Source organism: Miniopterus schreibersii, assembly GCF_964146895.1.
Source record: "Miniopterus schreibersii genome assembly, chromosome: 3".
Taxonomy (NCBI): Eukaryota; Metazoa; Chordata; class Mammalia; order Chiroptera; family Miniopteridae; genus Miniopterus; species Miniopterus schreibersii.
This window is the reverse complement of record NC_138103.1, coordinates 16,045,063-16,059,958: the sequence shown is the minus strand read 5'-3', so window position 1 is coordinate 16,059,958 and position 14,896 is coordinate 16,045,063. Positions and strand designations below refer to the sequence as shown.

The 14,896-nt window shown below is 57.9% G+C and overlaps 1 protein-coding gene across 4 annotated transcripts; it reads left to right on the top strand.

Annotated features, from left to right (window-relative positions):
• The first annotated feature begins 1,090 nt into the window (after positions 1–1,090).
• On the top strand, positions 1,091–14,697 carry CARHSP1 (calcium regulated heat stable protein 1). 4 transcript variants are annotated; one of them, XM_081131116.1, is made up of 5 exons: positions 1,111–1,151; positions 5,874–6,051; positions 9,744–9,908; positions 10,557–10,679; positions 12,674–14,697. In XM_081131116.1, the coding sequence occupies exons 3-5, from the start codon at positions 9,751–9,753 to the stop codon at positions 12,834–12,836; spliced, it is 444 nt and encodes a 147-aa protein (XP_080987242.1). In that variant the 5' UTR covers positions 1,111–1,151; positions 5,874–6,051; positions 9,744–9,750; the 3' UTR covers positions 12,837–14,697. The 4 variants fall into 4 exon arrangements, with proteins under 4 accessions (XP_080987241.1, XP_080987242.1, XP_080987243.1 ...); XM_081131117.1 differs by lacking the exon at positions 1,111–1,151 and adding an exon at positions 5,585–5,683; XM_081131115.1 differs by lacking the exon at positions 5,874–6,051 and having other exon boundaries at positions 1,091–1,151.
• The last annotated feature ends 199 nt before the right edge of the window (positions 14,698–14,896 follow it).

Sequence of the window (14,896 nt, the reverse complement as noted above, 5' to 3'; positions counted from 1 at the left end):
CCAGACTAGTGTGAGATTCTGAGAGGCTTCAATTAGTTGAGAAGTTGAGAAGGGATTTGGGGGTAGAAGGAAGAAAAAGGGGCAGCCTTAGTCTCTTCTGGTTGCCATAACAAAATACCACAGACTGGGCAGCTTAAACAACAGAAGTGTATTTCTCACAGTTCTGGAGGCTGAGAAATCCAAGATCCCGGGGCTGGCCCACTTGGTTCCTGGGTCGGGGGCTCTTCCCGGCTTGTAGCCAACTATCTTCTCACTTTTTCTTCAATGGTCCGCGTGCTCCGGAGGCGAGGGAGAGAGGGAGACGAGTGGCAGGCAGAGCTGGTGGGCTCCTGCAGAGACCCCGGTCCACCCCCACTCCCGGCCCCGTGGTCCCAGGGCAGGTACAGGCTACCTCCCCCTCCCCGGCCTCCACTCCCCAACTGAGTCTGGGCTCGGGCGGGACTCGCGTTCAGGGGCGCCCCAGCTTGCCGTGTTTAGGGTAGGTCACCTCCCTCTCTGCGCTTCAGTTTCGTCTCCTGTAAAATGACAGTAACGTCATTCACCTCCGGAGACTGAGGGCTCGCGGAGTGGAAATTAAGAATGAAATGAACCAAAACAACCATAAAAGAAAACAAGATCCACAGCTCCCCCTCGTTTCCTTTCTTCGCAGTTTCTTTGTTTTCCTTTCCTCCCCCTTTCCCTCCCTCCCGTTCCTGGCTAGTTCCCCTTCTGCCCCTCTGCACCCCTCCGGGGCATTCCTTCACCTCTTCCCTGCAGCGCCCCGGGCCCGTCCGGACTCTGGCGCGAAGGTCCGTCCGGAGCCGTCCCGGGTGGATGAGCCGAGGGACCCGCACGGGCGCGAAGGCCGGATTCTCCCACTTCTCAGGGCAGCTTTCGGACCAGGGGTGCAGCTCAGGCGGGCACTGCCGCCCCCCCGCCCGGGCCCGGGGCCTGGCCCCCTGGAGCGTGCGCCCCGCGCTCCCGCCTGCCGCGCGCGGGCACACAAAGGTCCCCCGAAGCCGCCCCGCCCCGCCCGCCGCCCCAGGCCCGGCGCCATTGGCTGGACGCTCCGGGGGGCGGGGCCTCGGCCGCCCCGCCCCGACCACGCCCCCTCCCCAATGTAGCTCCGGCAGTCGGAGCCTGGCGGCTGGCGGAGCGCGGCGGATCCCCAGGTAGGGCGCTTCCCCCGGGACCCCAGGAGGGTGTGGCGGGGTGCCCGCGACCGGAGCCCCGAAGCTGCCGCGACGGGACCTCGGCCTCCCCGGCGCCACTGCTGCCCCTCAGCCCCCCGTGGCAGGGTCCTCGGGCCCGCCGGCAGGGGGCTCCGGCGGGGACTCCCCGGGCTCCTAGGAAACCTGCCGCCGCCCAGGCCTGTTTGGGGAGAGGAGTTCCTCACCCCCAGCGGAAGGGTGGGTGTGGCAGCCGCTGGAGGCGTCGGGAGCGGGCGTCGGGGAGCACTTCCCCCGGCCACCTGTTTTCGGTTTGCGGGGAAGCCTCCCCTCGCCCCTTGTCCCCTCCCCTCCCTTTCCCGGAGCGCGGATGGGGTGGCCCGCGGTGCGCTGGGCGGGCGCGGGGACGCCGCTCGGGGAGTGGAGGCGGCCGCGCACTTGTGGGCTCGCGGCGGGACCTCGGCCGGCCCCGCGGGGAGGTGGGGGAGCCGCCTGGCGCCGCGCGATTGGCTGCCTCGGGGGGGGGATCTCCGGGCGCTGGCGGGCTGTGTTTGCGCCCGGATGGGGGGCCCCTAGGCGGAGCCGAAAACTTCACCCGCGTCCGCAGCCTCCCGCCCCTCTGGCCTAGCTGGCCGCGGGTTTGCAGGCCGGAAGTGAACTCTTCTTTTTGGACTTTTAAAAAGGAAGCCCCTGACCCCCGCCGCCTTTCTGGGGTTGAACTGGATGTGTATGGGGGTGGGGGGAGCGCAGGTCAGCCCGCCCCAGGCAGGGCCTCCGTTCTCACGGGGGGGATCTAATGGCAACCCGGGAGGCCTCTCGGAGCCTCAGTTTCCCCTTTCGTAGACTGGGGATGTAATTTTTCCTACCGTGACCCGATGTGTGAGAATAAACCCCAGGCCTAAAGTCGTCCACTGACGTCCCCATTGCCGTCTAAGCCCCACACTTCTCAGCAGAGCTTTCTGTTGTCTTCCACCTGGTCTTTCCCACTTCTCTCCTTCGCCTGCACCCCTCCCCTGGGCCTTTGCCCCTGCAGGTCCCTCTGCCAGGAATGACTTCCCCACTCCTGAAGTGATCTGCTCCCTCCTCCAGGCCAGGGGCCTCCCTGCCTCTGCTGCTCCCCTACCCCCCAGTGGGTTCTCAGTGCTGGCCTGTCTGTCTTCCCTCCCCCCCCCAACTGGCCCAGGGTCAGGGAACCAGGGTTGAGGAAATCCTGGGGGGTGTCCCTGGGATCTGGGGGCAGGGTTGAGGGTGGGTTCCCTTGGGAGGGGATCTTTTCTTCTTTGTCCTGATTAATGGCAGAGTCAGGGCATTTGGTTTGTGTCCCATCAGCAGGGACAGGAATGGGAGGGGTCATTCCAGAAGGCCCTGTGTCTTGATAGTTCCACCATAAGCGGCTCAACTATTGTTGGCCCAGCCCATTGTAGTCGTGGCCGCCGCCACCACACCAACAAGTCTGCACAATGTCCCTGGGTGGCTGCCACTGTTACTGTCCCATTTGACAGATGAGGAAGCTGAGGTGTGAAGCAGTGAGGTCGCTTACCAGGGTTCACAGAGGAAGTGAAACTCAGGCCTGCTGCCAGGGCCAGGGAGGCAAGGATGGAATGAACACCCGAGTACTTGCAGGGGGTGTGTGCTGGAGGTGCAGTCGGCTTCTAGTTACCGGTAAGGGCTTGAGCTCTCCCAGAAGGGGCTGTCACGGCTGAGCTGGGCTGAGCTGGGTCCCAGGTGGTCAGGGCGCTGGGTGACAGTCTCTGGGAGGGCAGGGCCGGAGTGCTAATGGTGGGGGAGTCAGGTCAGGCCACAGTGCTGGAGGGCCTGCCTCTGGTTCCCGGCACACTGTCCTGGGGTTTCTGACCTCTTCCCAGCACTTGGGTCCCAAGGGCAGGCCAGCGGTTTCCAGCTGGGCCTGGGATGAGGCTCAGCGGTTTGCATCCACCCCCAGACGCCAGTGCTGGGGCTGCCCCCTCCTGCCCTGTTTGTATTTTTTTCTGTATTGCCACATCCTCCCCCTCCCCTTGACTCTTCCTTCATTTCCCCCCCCATTTGACTCCTCCGTCTGGCTACCCTTGACTCCCCACACCCCACTGCTCCCTTTTCCTCCCTTCCCCCCCTTCCCCTCCTCCACCCCCTCAACCTTGACTCTCCCTCCCCCTGAACCAGAATCTCTCTGGAACAAAGGAGGGGAATGGGGCTCATTGTGGGCCTCTCTGGCTTCCTGGGCCCCCTCTGTCCTGTCTCAGCTAACTCACCCCTCTAGGCCTGCAAGCTCTCAGTTCTGCCAGGCTGGGCCTCAGCTGGGCTGGAGGTGTGGAGGAAAGGAGAGAGAGGTCAGTGTGTCTCTGCCTCAGTTTACAGACCAGGATCCCAGGTACACCAGGGTAAATTTATGACTTACCTAGAGCCTCAACAGCCCCCACCCTGTTTCCCTTCCATCCTCTTACACTGGCTGATAGGGGACCAAGCCCCTTAACCCACCCCAGCTCTGTGTGGCTCTGTGTTCTGTGGTCCAGTAGCATCTGCCTTCCTGGGGGGCCCTTAGAGATGCAGATTCTCGGGTCTCAGCCTCCAACCTTCAGAATCAGAGTGAGCATTTTATCACCATCCCCAAAGATTCATGGGTTGACTAAAGTGTGAGAAGTGCTGGTTTAAACCTGTCAGTGCCTTGGTTTTCTTATCTGTAAAATGGGGATGATAAAAGTGCCTCCCCTGTGGGGCTGATGTAGGGATGAATTGAGTTAATGTGTGTAAATGCCAGCACAGAACCTGACATAGAAGTTGGTGGACAGTAGAAAGAACACCTTCACTGCCCTGTCCCCCATGACTGGTTCTCCAGTGCCCTGTCCCCTTCCCTTTGTGTGGGCTAGTACTCACCTCACCTGCCAGCAGTAGCTTGGCCCCGGGGTGGGAAGTGTCTGAACATGGTGCCCAGCCCTCACCTTGCTAGCCAGAAACCCAGGGAAAGCTTGAGACACCCCCCTTTTCAGAGTGGGGAGCTTAGATATTTTAAAAAAATAGGCTTGGTGAAGTTTGGCTTTGATGAGAACCATGCTGAGAATGAAGCTTCCAATTTGAACCCAGATCTTGTTCACCTGTCTTTGTGCTCTCAAGGATCTGAAAGCTACCAAGAATGGATCCTTGTGAAATGAACTGCAAAATCCTTCTCACTAAAGTGTAAATGACTGACAGCACTACTGCCAAGGCTCTCCTCCCTGCAGGAAGCAACTGGCTCCTTGGCTCAAGACAGACTTTTCCTTGATGTGGCTGGTGGCTTTTAGGCTGAGAGGGCAGGAGGGGGGTTAATAAGAGATTTGCAGGATTGGATCTCCAGCCCCCAGATATGTGGGTGGGTCAAGGAGGCGCCTGGTGCCCGGTGGAACTCTCATAACCTTCCAGGAGGGACTGCGTGGCCTGTGGAAAATTCCCAGGCTATTTTGGGATGAGGCCCCCTTCTCTGCCCTTTCCCAGGGTAAAGGCCCTGGTGACCCACCCTTCCCTGGGGACAGGCAGGGTGGGAGTGGCTTCCTGGCTTCCCCACCTTTAGGCCCCGGGTCTCCTCTCCTGGCTGGGCACTCTTCAGAACCTAGGGGTGCCGACTGGTTAAGAGGGATAATGGCCAGCTGCTCATCTGAGACCACCTGCTTTAAAAATACAGCCCTTTATGCACACTCCCCTCCCCTGCTTGCTTTTCCTCCATAGCTTTTCCACTGTCGGATGTACTGTGTATTTCACCAGTTTATTTACTAGATGTGGGACACGGGCAGGTTACTTGATACTTTGTGCCTCAGTTTTCCCATCAGTGAAATGGGGATGAAATGAGATGTGAAGTGCTGAGAACACTGCCGGCCCGTTCTCTGTTCTCGTAGTCCTGGTGGTTGTGGGTCCCCCCTCCCTGCACATAAGCTACCTGAGGGCAGGAATGTTGCTGTCCCGAGTTCCATTCCTGTACATGGTGGGTGCCCAGTAACTCTCATTTGAACAGGAGGCAACATTCTTCAAGGTCTTCTGGTGCCAGTGTGGGCACCCGGTGTGCTTGGGGGCAGGGTGTGGCCCACCTAGCCCACTGGTGTGCACACACTGGCAGCGACAAGCCTGGGCCACAAGCCAGCACATGCACACTTGTATGCATGTGTTCAGATGCACAGATGGCTCCAGAGTCATGTGTGAGCACACATACCTGTGCATACACACACACCACCCACGTGCAGAGTCACACACACCCATAGAGTCATGTGCACACACAGACACATATACGCACATGTTCACAGACACATGCGTGTACAGTGCAGCAACTGTGACATGCCTTGGGCGTGATATTTGGCCTGAGTTTGCTGTAGGCCAGAGGCCCGTCCCAGGTGTGGCCTGGAGCCTCCTGCCGGCCTGAGCTTCCCGCACCTGTTTCCAAACCCCTCCCGGCTGCGGGCGTTGGGGGCGGGGCTAGTCGCGGAGGGCGGGGCTGCCGCCTCCAGGGAGGCCCTGAGGCCGCCCCTGGTGTTGCTGGGAGAGCAGCTGCCCGCTGGGAAGCCTGGACCACGCTGGTGGGTGGGGCTGGGTTGCTGTACTCCCCTCCATCTGTGTGTGTTGGGGGGCAGCAACAGGGCCCCAGAGCTGGCCCTTGGGTGACTGGCCAACCCCTCCCCCAGCTGTTTTCCTGACAGCTGGACTTTGACCTTGACTGAGGCCTCCCCTACACAGAGGCCATTCTCTCCTCCTCCCCCTCCCTACCAGGCCCATGGGGGGCGCTGGCCCTGGGCCAGTCCTGCTCCAGCTGCCGCAGCTGCTCTTCAGCTCCGAGAGGCCAGCAGGGAGGTGGTGATTAAGGTTCCTGGGTCTCCCAGGCTGGACTTCCCACCCTCCCTCCCAAAGTCACGGGTGCTTCCAGTGCCTCAGTTTCTTTCTCTGCCAGGTAAGCAAGAATGTTGCCACCTGCGGGCTGTGCAGGGGGCTGAGCACACATCAAGTGCATGGTAAACGCCAGCCAGGGCTTTGGGGTCTGATGCTGGGTAAGGAGTCTTTGGGCCATTCCCAGGACTGTGTCCAAAACCCTGTTCTGTGGCAGCTCCAGCACTGGGCCCTAGGGACCTAGAGGGGACCTAGTGCTGACCTCAGGTTGCTTACCCCACAAAGTCATGAGCTTCTGTTGGCATCTCTGAGGAACTGAGTGTATTGGGGGAGTTGAGAGGGCAGGGGTGGAGAGAGAAGGGGGCCCCAATTTGGGCCGGCTTCATTAACCTAGGGGGAGGTAAGCATGGCAAGGGGAATGGAGACAGACAGACAAATGGGTATGAAGAAAGGAAGACATGTGATGCTGATGCCCAGTACTTCCTGAGCTGGCCCTGCCCTCCTTTCCACTGTGCCTCCTGTCTCTTACCCACTCTGTCCCCAGCATCCATCACATAGTCTTTTTGTTGGCCTCAGTCATACCTGGGCCCTTGTCAGCCTCAGGGCCTTTGCACAGGCGTTTCCCTCTACTTGCAAGAGGCTCATTCTATTTTTCAGATGGTTGACTCTTACTGTTCAGGGCCCAGCTGTACCACATTAGGGAAGCACCACCACCCTGTTATTTTTATCTCCTGTGTATTTTTACCAGCCCTTTCAGAAATCTGCAATGATCTTTGAAAGGTTAACGTGGTGGTACATGGGCAGGCTAAATAGCCATCTCAGACCGGTGAAAAAAGAAAAATTTATTAAAAGGGGTTGGGAATATACAAAGAGAAGGGCTGCACAGCACCGAGCCAAAGGGTACTGGGTCCATGGTGTCAGTGAAAATATATTTGGGACGGTGTAACAGGGAAGAGCATAGAAGCAGCAGCAGGAGAGCCTAGGCTGGGCTGCTCTGGCTCCCTGAGAACTCATAGAAGGAAGGGGGACCTTGGGGGCAGGTTCAGGGGGTGAGCCCATTGCTCCCCTGGTTGCAAGTCTCATGCCCCCTCAGAGGGATGGAGACGGTGCTGGCATGCTCCCCCCATTGGGGAGCACATGCTGGGTCCTTTGTCCTGAGCCTATTTATCTCTCTCTTGCAGGTGGAAATCATAGGGGCGCTCTCAGGGGAGGGTCCAATAGAATATTCATCAGCTTTCCAGGTGTGCCCCTTCAGGGTCGTTGTCTCCAGTGATTGGCCGGCACCAGGGCAGGGGGTCATTAGTCAACAGAGCTGGTCCTGAGGCAGCCAGGGCCCCACTTGTCTGGTTTCTCTGCTTTTCTAGGCTTGGAGCTGAAATACAACTGAGGCCTAGATGTTGTCTTTAGAGAGGAACCGCTCGGGTCTAGACTGCATGACCAGGGATATGCTGGGGGAGGATAGGTTACCCTGGGGGCGAGGTTCTTGTTTTCTCAGTTTACCCCTTGCTGGGCATCCGGGGTTCCGGTGCATTTCTGTATGCAGGTTTCTGCACCTGATGTTCTGTACCTGGCCCATCTGACAGTCTTGTTCATATATCGATTTACCTGTTTATTCTCTGGCTCCAGATTTAGCCCTGTGTCTCTAATGCCATTAACAGGGCTTGGCACTGGGCACACATTTATTGAGTGATTTTATGATGACAATTATACAACAATTATAGCTGACACTTATTGCTCACTTGTCTGGGTGAACAGTGTGCCAAGTACTCAGTGCGTATTATTTCATTTCAACTTCATGGTCATGGTGTGAAGTCAGTACTATTATAATCTCCATTTCCCAGATATGGAAACGGAGGTCCAGAGAGGTTAAGTAACTTGCCCAAGATCACACAGCTGGCAAGTGGTGGGATTTGAAGTCAGACGTTCCTCACTCCGAGGAAAGGAGGGAGGTTATGCGTAGAAGTGGGGAGGGCAGTTTTCCACCTCACCCAGGTGTCATAGCCACTCTGGCCCCACCTGCTGTCCTGCGAGGCCTGAGTGGGAGTGGGAGAGCAGAGCCGCTCCCCCTTCTCTGGGCTGGCCCCTTCCCAGAACCCCATGCGATGGAACATTCCAGGACTCTATGACCTGTGCTGGTGGGTCATGCTGGAGCCCTGACTCCCAGCCTAGCAGCTGGGGCCTTTTTGAGGTGGGGGCTCCCCGGACTCACGGTCCTCCCTGGCTGCGGCTGCAGCTGAGAGAAGGGTCAGGAGGTAGCTATGTCACTTCCTCCAGAAGGCCAGCTGGCCTCTCCCTTCTCAGCCAGACAGAAGTAAGACCTGCCAGGGGCTGCTGGGGAGTGGGTTGTGGGGTGGTGGAGATGGGGTGGTGGTGGGGAGTGTGGGGGTGGAGATTTTGTTTTTTGTGGGGAGGAATCAGGCCTGTTCTTGGGTGGTTTGGGTTGGGGACAGAGGGGACCATTGCTGGGTGATTTAGATAGAAAACTTAATGCCTTGGGGCCACATAGTTACTATAAATGAGGGAAACAGGGTGGTGAACAGGGTTTCAGGATGGTCAGAGCTGCTAGTTTCTCTCACAAGTGGCCGGAAATCTGGATTTTGAGGCAAGCTCCTGGGATGTTTAAAAGATTGCTCACATTTTAAATTTGAAAACCCCATGAGAGGTATGTGAAGTCCACTGGGGTCCTCCCTTGTTGTGTGAACTTGGAGGAGGTCTGAGCTCAGGCTCCTGCGCTTCACCCCATGTCCCTACTAGAAGCCCTGAGCAGGTGCCCAGCGACGTCCACACAGCTGCCCCCTCTGCGGATGGGAAATTGGTCCCAGCGAGGGGAAGGGACTTACCGAGGCCCTCTGGCCCCTGGGCTTGGCTCCTTCCTCTTGACCTTGAGCCAAGACCATTAGAGAGGACTCCTTTGTAGTCACCATGTGGTGTTCCTGGGGCACAGCAGCCACGTCTCGATCTTGGCAAAACTTCCAGAGCAAGGCAGCCACTGTGGAGCGCACTCCCCCAGCCCCCCAGCCGCTGACTCCCACGCCTTGGTGCATGTGGAGGGATCACCCAGGTTAACTGGCTGTCAAAGCCGCCTGGTGATCCAGATGGGATGGAAATTCGCTCGGAGTGGCTGGGGCCTGGGAAGGGGCCTGGTGGAGATGCTGCCTTTGCGATGCCGGCTTGTGACAGCCCCAGGGGATCCAAACTCTGTGTCTGAGCCTGCCTTTGGTTTGTGTCCCAGAGTTTCCTGGACGAACACTGTGCTGTTCCCTTTTTTGCCTCCCCACCCCCCCACCCCTGGCGCTTAGGGTTCAGGAAATGTTTGAGTGGCTGGAGTCCTGCAAAGACTGGGGAGCTGGCATTCAAGCAAAGGCCGGCCAGCCCTGCCTGCCTCCCTAGCTCCTCCCCTCCCTTCTTTTCACAAGTATTTACTAAGTGCTCCCAGGTCTGTGCTGGGCACTGGGGACATACAGGGACCAGTGGCACCCTTGGCATAGGTCCGAGCCAGCATTTCTGAGCACAGCTGTGATAGAGGGAGGCCCCCGGCTGCTGTAGACCTCAGGGGAGGCGCCTGACCCAGCTGGGCAGGCTGACTTGTTTGTGGAGACATGACTGTGACCTTCACACTGAGCTTGCTCGCTCCTGTGTCCCAGCGAGAGCAATGAGTCTCAGCTGGCACACTCTCCAGGGTGGGGGTGGGCATGCATCTGGGGCCCTTCTTGCAGATGTGAGCCCCTGAGAGCCCCCCGCCCTGTCTCTCTCCAGGTCAGCCATGTCATCTGAACCTCCTCCGCCACCGCAGCCCCCCACCCACCAGGCTTCCGTCGGGCTGCTGGACACCCAGCGGACCCACAATCGCTCACCGTCCCCTCTCCGGAGCAATGTGGTCCCCAGCCCACTGCCCACTCGTCGTACGAGGACCTTCTCCGCGTGAGTCTTGGGCTGGCTGGGGGAGGCTTCTAGAGACTGGCCATCCCTGTGCCTCAATGTCCTGTTTGTCAAATGGGGAGACGTGGGGTTGGGGTCAGGGTGAGAAACGAAAGTGCTGTGCAAACTCTGGAGGGCACTGCCCTAGGCCCACTAGAGCCTGTCATGAGCTGGGGGTGAGGGATGGTCACCACAGGTGGGAACTGCTTGGTCTTAAATCATTGGCCTTTAACCGCACACAAGCCTCCTCCCTTGTGAGACCTTAATCTCCTCAGCTGCAAAGTGGGGACAGTAGGAGGGTTGCTGCGGTGCCGCAAAGGACACACATGGTGCCTGGCAGACGCAACCTCAGGCCCAGTGAGTGGAGGCCGCTGCTCTGATTAATAATTTGTCGGCAGAGATGCTCAGAGCTTTTAGTCTAATACCCGCTTTTTAAATGGGGACGCTGCATCCTGAGAACATTTGCCAAGGCTACTGGATTCTGTGCGATGGCCCCCCCCCGCGTTGTGCGGTGAACAGCCGGCAGGGCGTACGCGATGGCCCGGCCAGGCCGCCCGGCGTCTCTGCCGTGGGTGGCACTGGGCGTGCACAGGAGAGTGGGGGCTGTTCCACAGGGCTGGTGGGGGCCTCACACTTCCCCCCCTCTGTCAGGACGGTGAGGGCCTCGCAGGGCCCCATCTACAAAGGAGTATGCAAGTGCTTCTGTCGATCCAAGGGCCACGGCTTCATCACCCCTGCTGACGGCGGCCCCGACATCTTCCTGCACATCTCCGAGTGAGTCCGTGGGGTCTGGGTGGGCTGCTTGACGGGTACTATCTTGGTTCCTCAGTGGCAGGGAGTGTGCGACTGTGATGGGTGCTGCGTATGAGGGTGGGAGGCCAGGCGTGTGTGATCTGGGGTGACTGTTCGGGAGTGGGGTTGTGAAACTGCACTTGGCGCTGGTATGTCCTATGCTGCAGGCGACTGTGCGCGCGTGTGTGTGGAGAACCGTTGGGGTGGGACTGAGTGCCTGGGTATCTGGTGGATGGGGAGGGGTGCCCCTGTGAGCTGGGGAGGCTGTGTTTGGCCTCAGGGCAGTTTCCTGCCCTCCCTCCTGGAAGCGGCCAGATGAGGGCAGGGGCTGCCGGGCCCCTTGGATCCAGGAAGTTGGAGCTGGTCCCTTTCTCAAGTCACTTGCTCACTGATGTCCTTCCTTCCTGAGTGTCTGGAAGCCCTTGGAGGGCCCAGGGCGGGTCCCACACATTGTAGGCCTGGCGTCCTGCAGCCTGTGTTTCACTTCCCCCCTTCAGAACTGTGGGGTCCTGACATGGCACCCCTACTCCCACCCATCCCTGGCCTCAGCATCCCCTGATCTTTCATTTCGATTTGTGGGAAAATCCTGCACAGGGTGAGCAAAAGTAGGGTTACAGTTGTGAGTATGGGAGACGCAGAGTTTATCCTTGTGTTAGTATTTATTATTGGATTCATTTCCATAACGAACAACTGTAAGCCTGCCTTTGCCCAACCCTGTATATAGAAGCCATATATTGGAAAACGGGGCCCTATTGCAAATGTCTGCTGTGAAGGGAGAAGTACGCGTTCTTCATTCCCTCACATTCTTCCACGTCGGTCTTCAGTAGGTTCCCCGTACAGCACAGACCTAAGATGCTGAACAGTGCACGTTGCAAACGTGAGTGCGTGTGGGATGTGCATTGTCCCTTTCCAGAAAGGCTTTGTGGTGGTTTGCTAGGGTATGCACAAGGCGTCATGAAAAATAAGCTAGTAAGGAAAACACGGGGGTGGCACGAAGGAGAAAGATGGTTCTGCTGCTCCAAGTGGCTGCGCATTTATTCCTGTGCTTCCTGGTGGCCAAGTAAAAGAGGGGAGCCCCATTTGCTCTGTGATTATTTTTTAAATATATTTTATTCATTTCAGAGGGAGGAAGGAAGAGGGAGAGAGAGATAGAAACATCAATGATGAGAGCGTCATCGATCGGCTGCCTCCTGCACACTCCCAGCTGGGGATCGAGCCCAATACCCTGCATGTACCCTGACCGGGAATCGAACCGCGATCTCCTGGATCCTAGGTCGATGCTCAACTGCTGAGCCATGCCGGCCAGGCTGCTCTTTGATTCTTTAATCAAGGCAAACCAGTTCTGGGGGAGTTGGCCTTGGCGTGCAGGATCTGAAGGGGACTCATGGAGTCTCATCAAGGGGGCATCCCCATCATGGGTGGGATGGGGATTCGTGTCCCGTAGAAAGTAAGGGAATCTTTCAGGGGGTGGTCCCAAGGGAGAGGACCCTTCTGTCTTTCTTGAAAGTTCACCGGGTTTCTGGGAAACTGAAGAGCCAGGGGTGCAGCCTGGGTTCCGGGACTCCTGGACCAGGCTTGCAGGCTCAGGAAACCCTCACCCAGGCCGTCTCTGAACTCCAGTGGGACCGCCTGGGTTCTCTCTCTGGCTCAGACTGGCTCCCCCTGCTCTTCTGTGCAAAAGGCCCATAGCGCGCACGCTTACTGTAAAGTGTAAGCTCCCCAGGCGGCCGAGCTCCCTGTCTCAGCATCAGAGGTCCCAGGAGCAGCTGGTTGGGTCAGGGGCTCCTCAGCAAGAGCAGAGGCTGGGGCAGCGTGGGGCCACTTAAAGCACGGTGGCTCCCTCTGACACGGGGCGGGAGGGGCAGGTCGTCTTAAAGGGGTTGCCCTCTGACCAGTGGCGCGTGGTGTCCTGGGCATGGCATCACGCGGGCTCTTCTGTGTGCTGGGCGCTGAGTGTTTTTTCCCGTGCCCTGCAGTGTGGAAGGGGAGTACGTCCCGGTGGAAGGCGACGAGGTCACCTATAAGATGTGCTCCATCCCGCCCAAGCATGAGAAACTGCAGGCCGTGGAGGTGGTCATCACCCACTTGGCGCCGGGCACCAAGCACGAGACCTGGTCTGGCCACGTCGTCAGCTCCTAGGAGAGGCCAGGAGCACCCCTTCTCCTGGGCTTGTGGGAGACTCGGGGGGGAGGAGGCAGCCGGACTGGAGATGACATTCCACTGCCCAAGATACGGCTTCACAGCGGGGAGTGCGGTCCCTTTCAAGTAGCTCCTGGAGGAAGGGGTGTCTGGGGCAGGCACGGGGTGTCTGGACCACCAGCACAGTCTCTGACCATCACAACAATCTCACCATCTGAAAAGTATTAAAAGCATTGAACAAGGAGAGGCGCCTGGATGGTGGCTGAGTGGAAGGTACAACCCTCGCCTAGGGGGTGGGTCAGGTGGTATTTCTCCAGCCCACAGAGCCCCCCATCCCTGTCCCCCTGGGGTTGGAGGCTCAAAATTCCGCTGGGTGGTGACATGGACCCTGTGTGTTTCCCCAGCACGAATTCCCATCCAGGCGCCCCCTTCTTGTGTCTCCTTGACCCTGAGCAGAGCAGGCTTTTTTGATTCTAGGCTTGGTTGGATCCAGGGGAGCTGGCTTCAAGGGGTAGGGGTGGGAGGAGTGTTAGGGGGGTTCTTAGGTGCCTTTGCAGCAGGTGTCACAGCTGGGGGTCGGGAAAAGGTTTTCCAGGAGCCCTTAGACCTCCACCTGGGAATGCTGTGCTGAGAGCTGAATTTTAACCCTCAGGAACCTGGTCTTTTCTGTCTCCAAGTTAAGTGATTAGGGCTCAGGAGCCATTTCACATCCAGTCATTTAACTGGTGAGTGGGGTGGGAGGAGGGAGTGGAGAGGGGAGGGTGTTTGTTTAAAAACAGACCTTTCTCCTGATCCATCCAGAGGTAGGTAGCTTGCTTTCTGACAGTCAGGAAAAGTCAGACCTGAAGGAGAAATGCTTTTAATGAAGGGGTTTTCCTGAAACAAGTGTGAAGAAATGCTTGTTTTTACACAACTAAAGCCCTCGTGGAGCCAGCTCTTTGCGCTTTGCTGCCGACTTTGCCATCCTTTGTAGACAGTTCCGGTAAACAGATCTTTAGCATTGTATTTGCTGTGCTTTGGGTTGGCTTTAGCTGTGATTTAAAAATAGAAGTAGATGGGTAGTATGTGTGAAAGATGTGGCTTATGTGTAGTCAAGGCTCCATTTGTCAGGCGGGGAAGCGGGCCCTTTAAAGCTGGCTTTTGGGTAGACAGGATGTCCCAGGTGAAAGGCGGGACCTTTGTGCGGAAGCGGTAGCGACCTCCTCAAGCGGCTCCCTTCCCAGGATGCTTTGTCTTTCAGCCTGGGGGTGGCCTCCTCTGAAGGGGTGGGAGGCTGGAACCACTTTGCTGATGGCTGGTGCAGTTGTGAGACAGAAGGCGTGCTGACGATGTGTGCAGTGAAACACCTTGGTTACGTGACTGGACCTGCTTTTTCCTCGCCCATCGTGCCCCTGAAGGGCCCTCTGCCCGCTGCCTTTGCCTTTTCCTGGGTCCAAGGTGACCTTTCCCCATGGGCCTTGAATGTTCCCCAGGTGGCCCCTGGAGGCCTGTTGGGTACAGACCACACTCCCAAAGCCACTTCTCCTAGAGCCTGCGTCTTTCATGTGACCCCACAGACTCCGCCCGCCGGTGGGTTAGGGATTGGACCTGCTGTTCAGAGGTGCCCTGTGTGCGGGATCCTTTGTAAAGGGCTCTTGCAGCCCTTCCTGTGTGACCAGCTCCTTTGATGAGTATTACAGAGCTGTGGGATGTTAGAGCTGGAAGGGACGCCCTCCCCGCTCAGAGCCTCGGTAGACAGACTCCTCAAGAAGCTCTGGGAGGCCTGTGTTGGTGATGGAGCTGGGAGTGGCATCTGGGGTTGCTAAATCCAGGTCTTTTCTCCCACTGCCACCTTCCTCTCAATAAAGTTTGTTTTGTGCAAGGCTGTGTGTTGTTTGTTGACGGGAGGCTGGCTGTGAGGAAGCTTTTCCAAAAGGGCGGCTCCCTAAACCTGGCTGACAGCCATTCTACTTCATAGCCGGGTTGTTTTGGGGGGTAAGAAAATGGGATCACCCCTTTTTTCCTAATCATCTTTCTTAGTGTAGGAGAGCTTAGAGGTAGAAGGTGGCTTTGTGGCAACA

Bases quoted from the DNA above. Each gene is read 5' to 3' on its own strand.
- CARHSP1 (XM_081131115.1), top strand. From the start codon at position 9,751: ATGTCATCTGAACCTCCTCCGCCACCGCAGCCCCCCACCCACCAGGCT. The intron at 9,909-10,556 runs GTGAGTCTTGGG...CCCCTCTGTCAG, and splicing joins CGTACGAGGACCTTCTCCGC to GACGGTGAGGGCCTCGCAGG. The intron at 10,680-12,673 runs GTGAGTCCGTGG...CGTGCCCTGCAG, and splicing joins ATCTTCCTGCACATCTCCGA to TGTGGAAGGGGAGTACGTCC.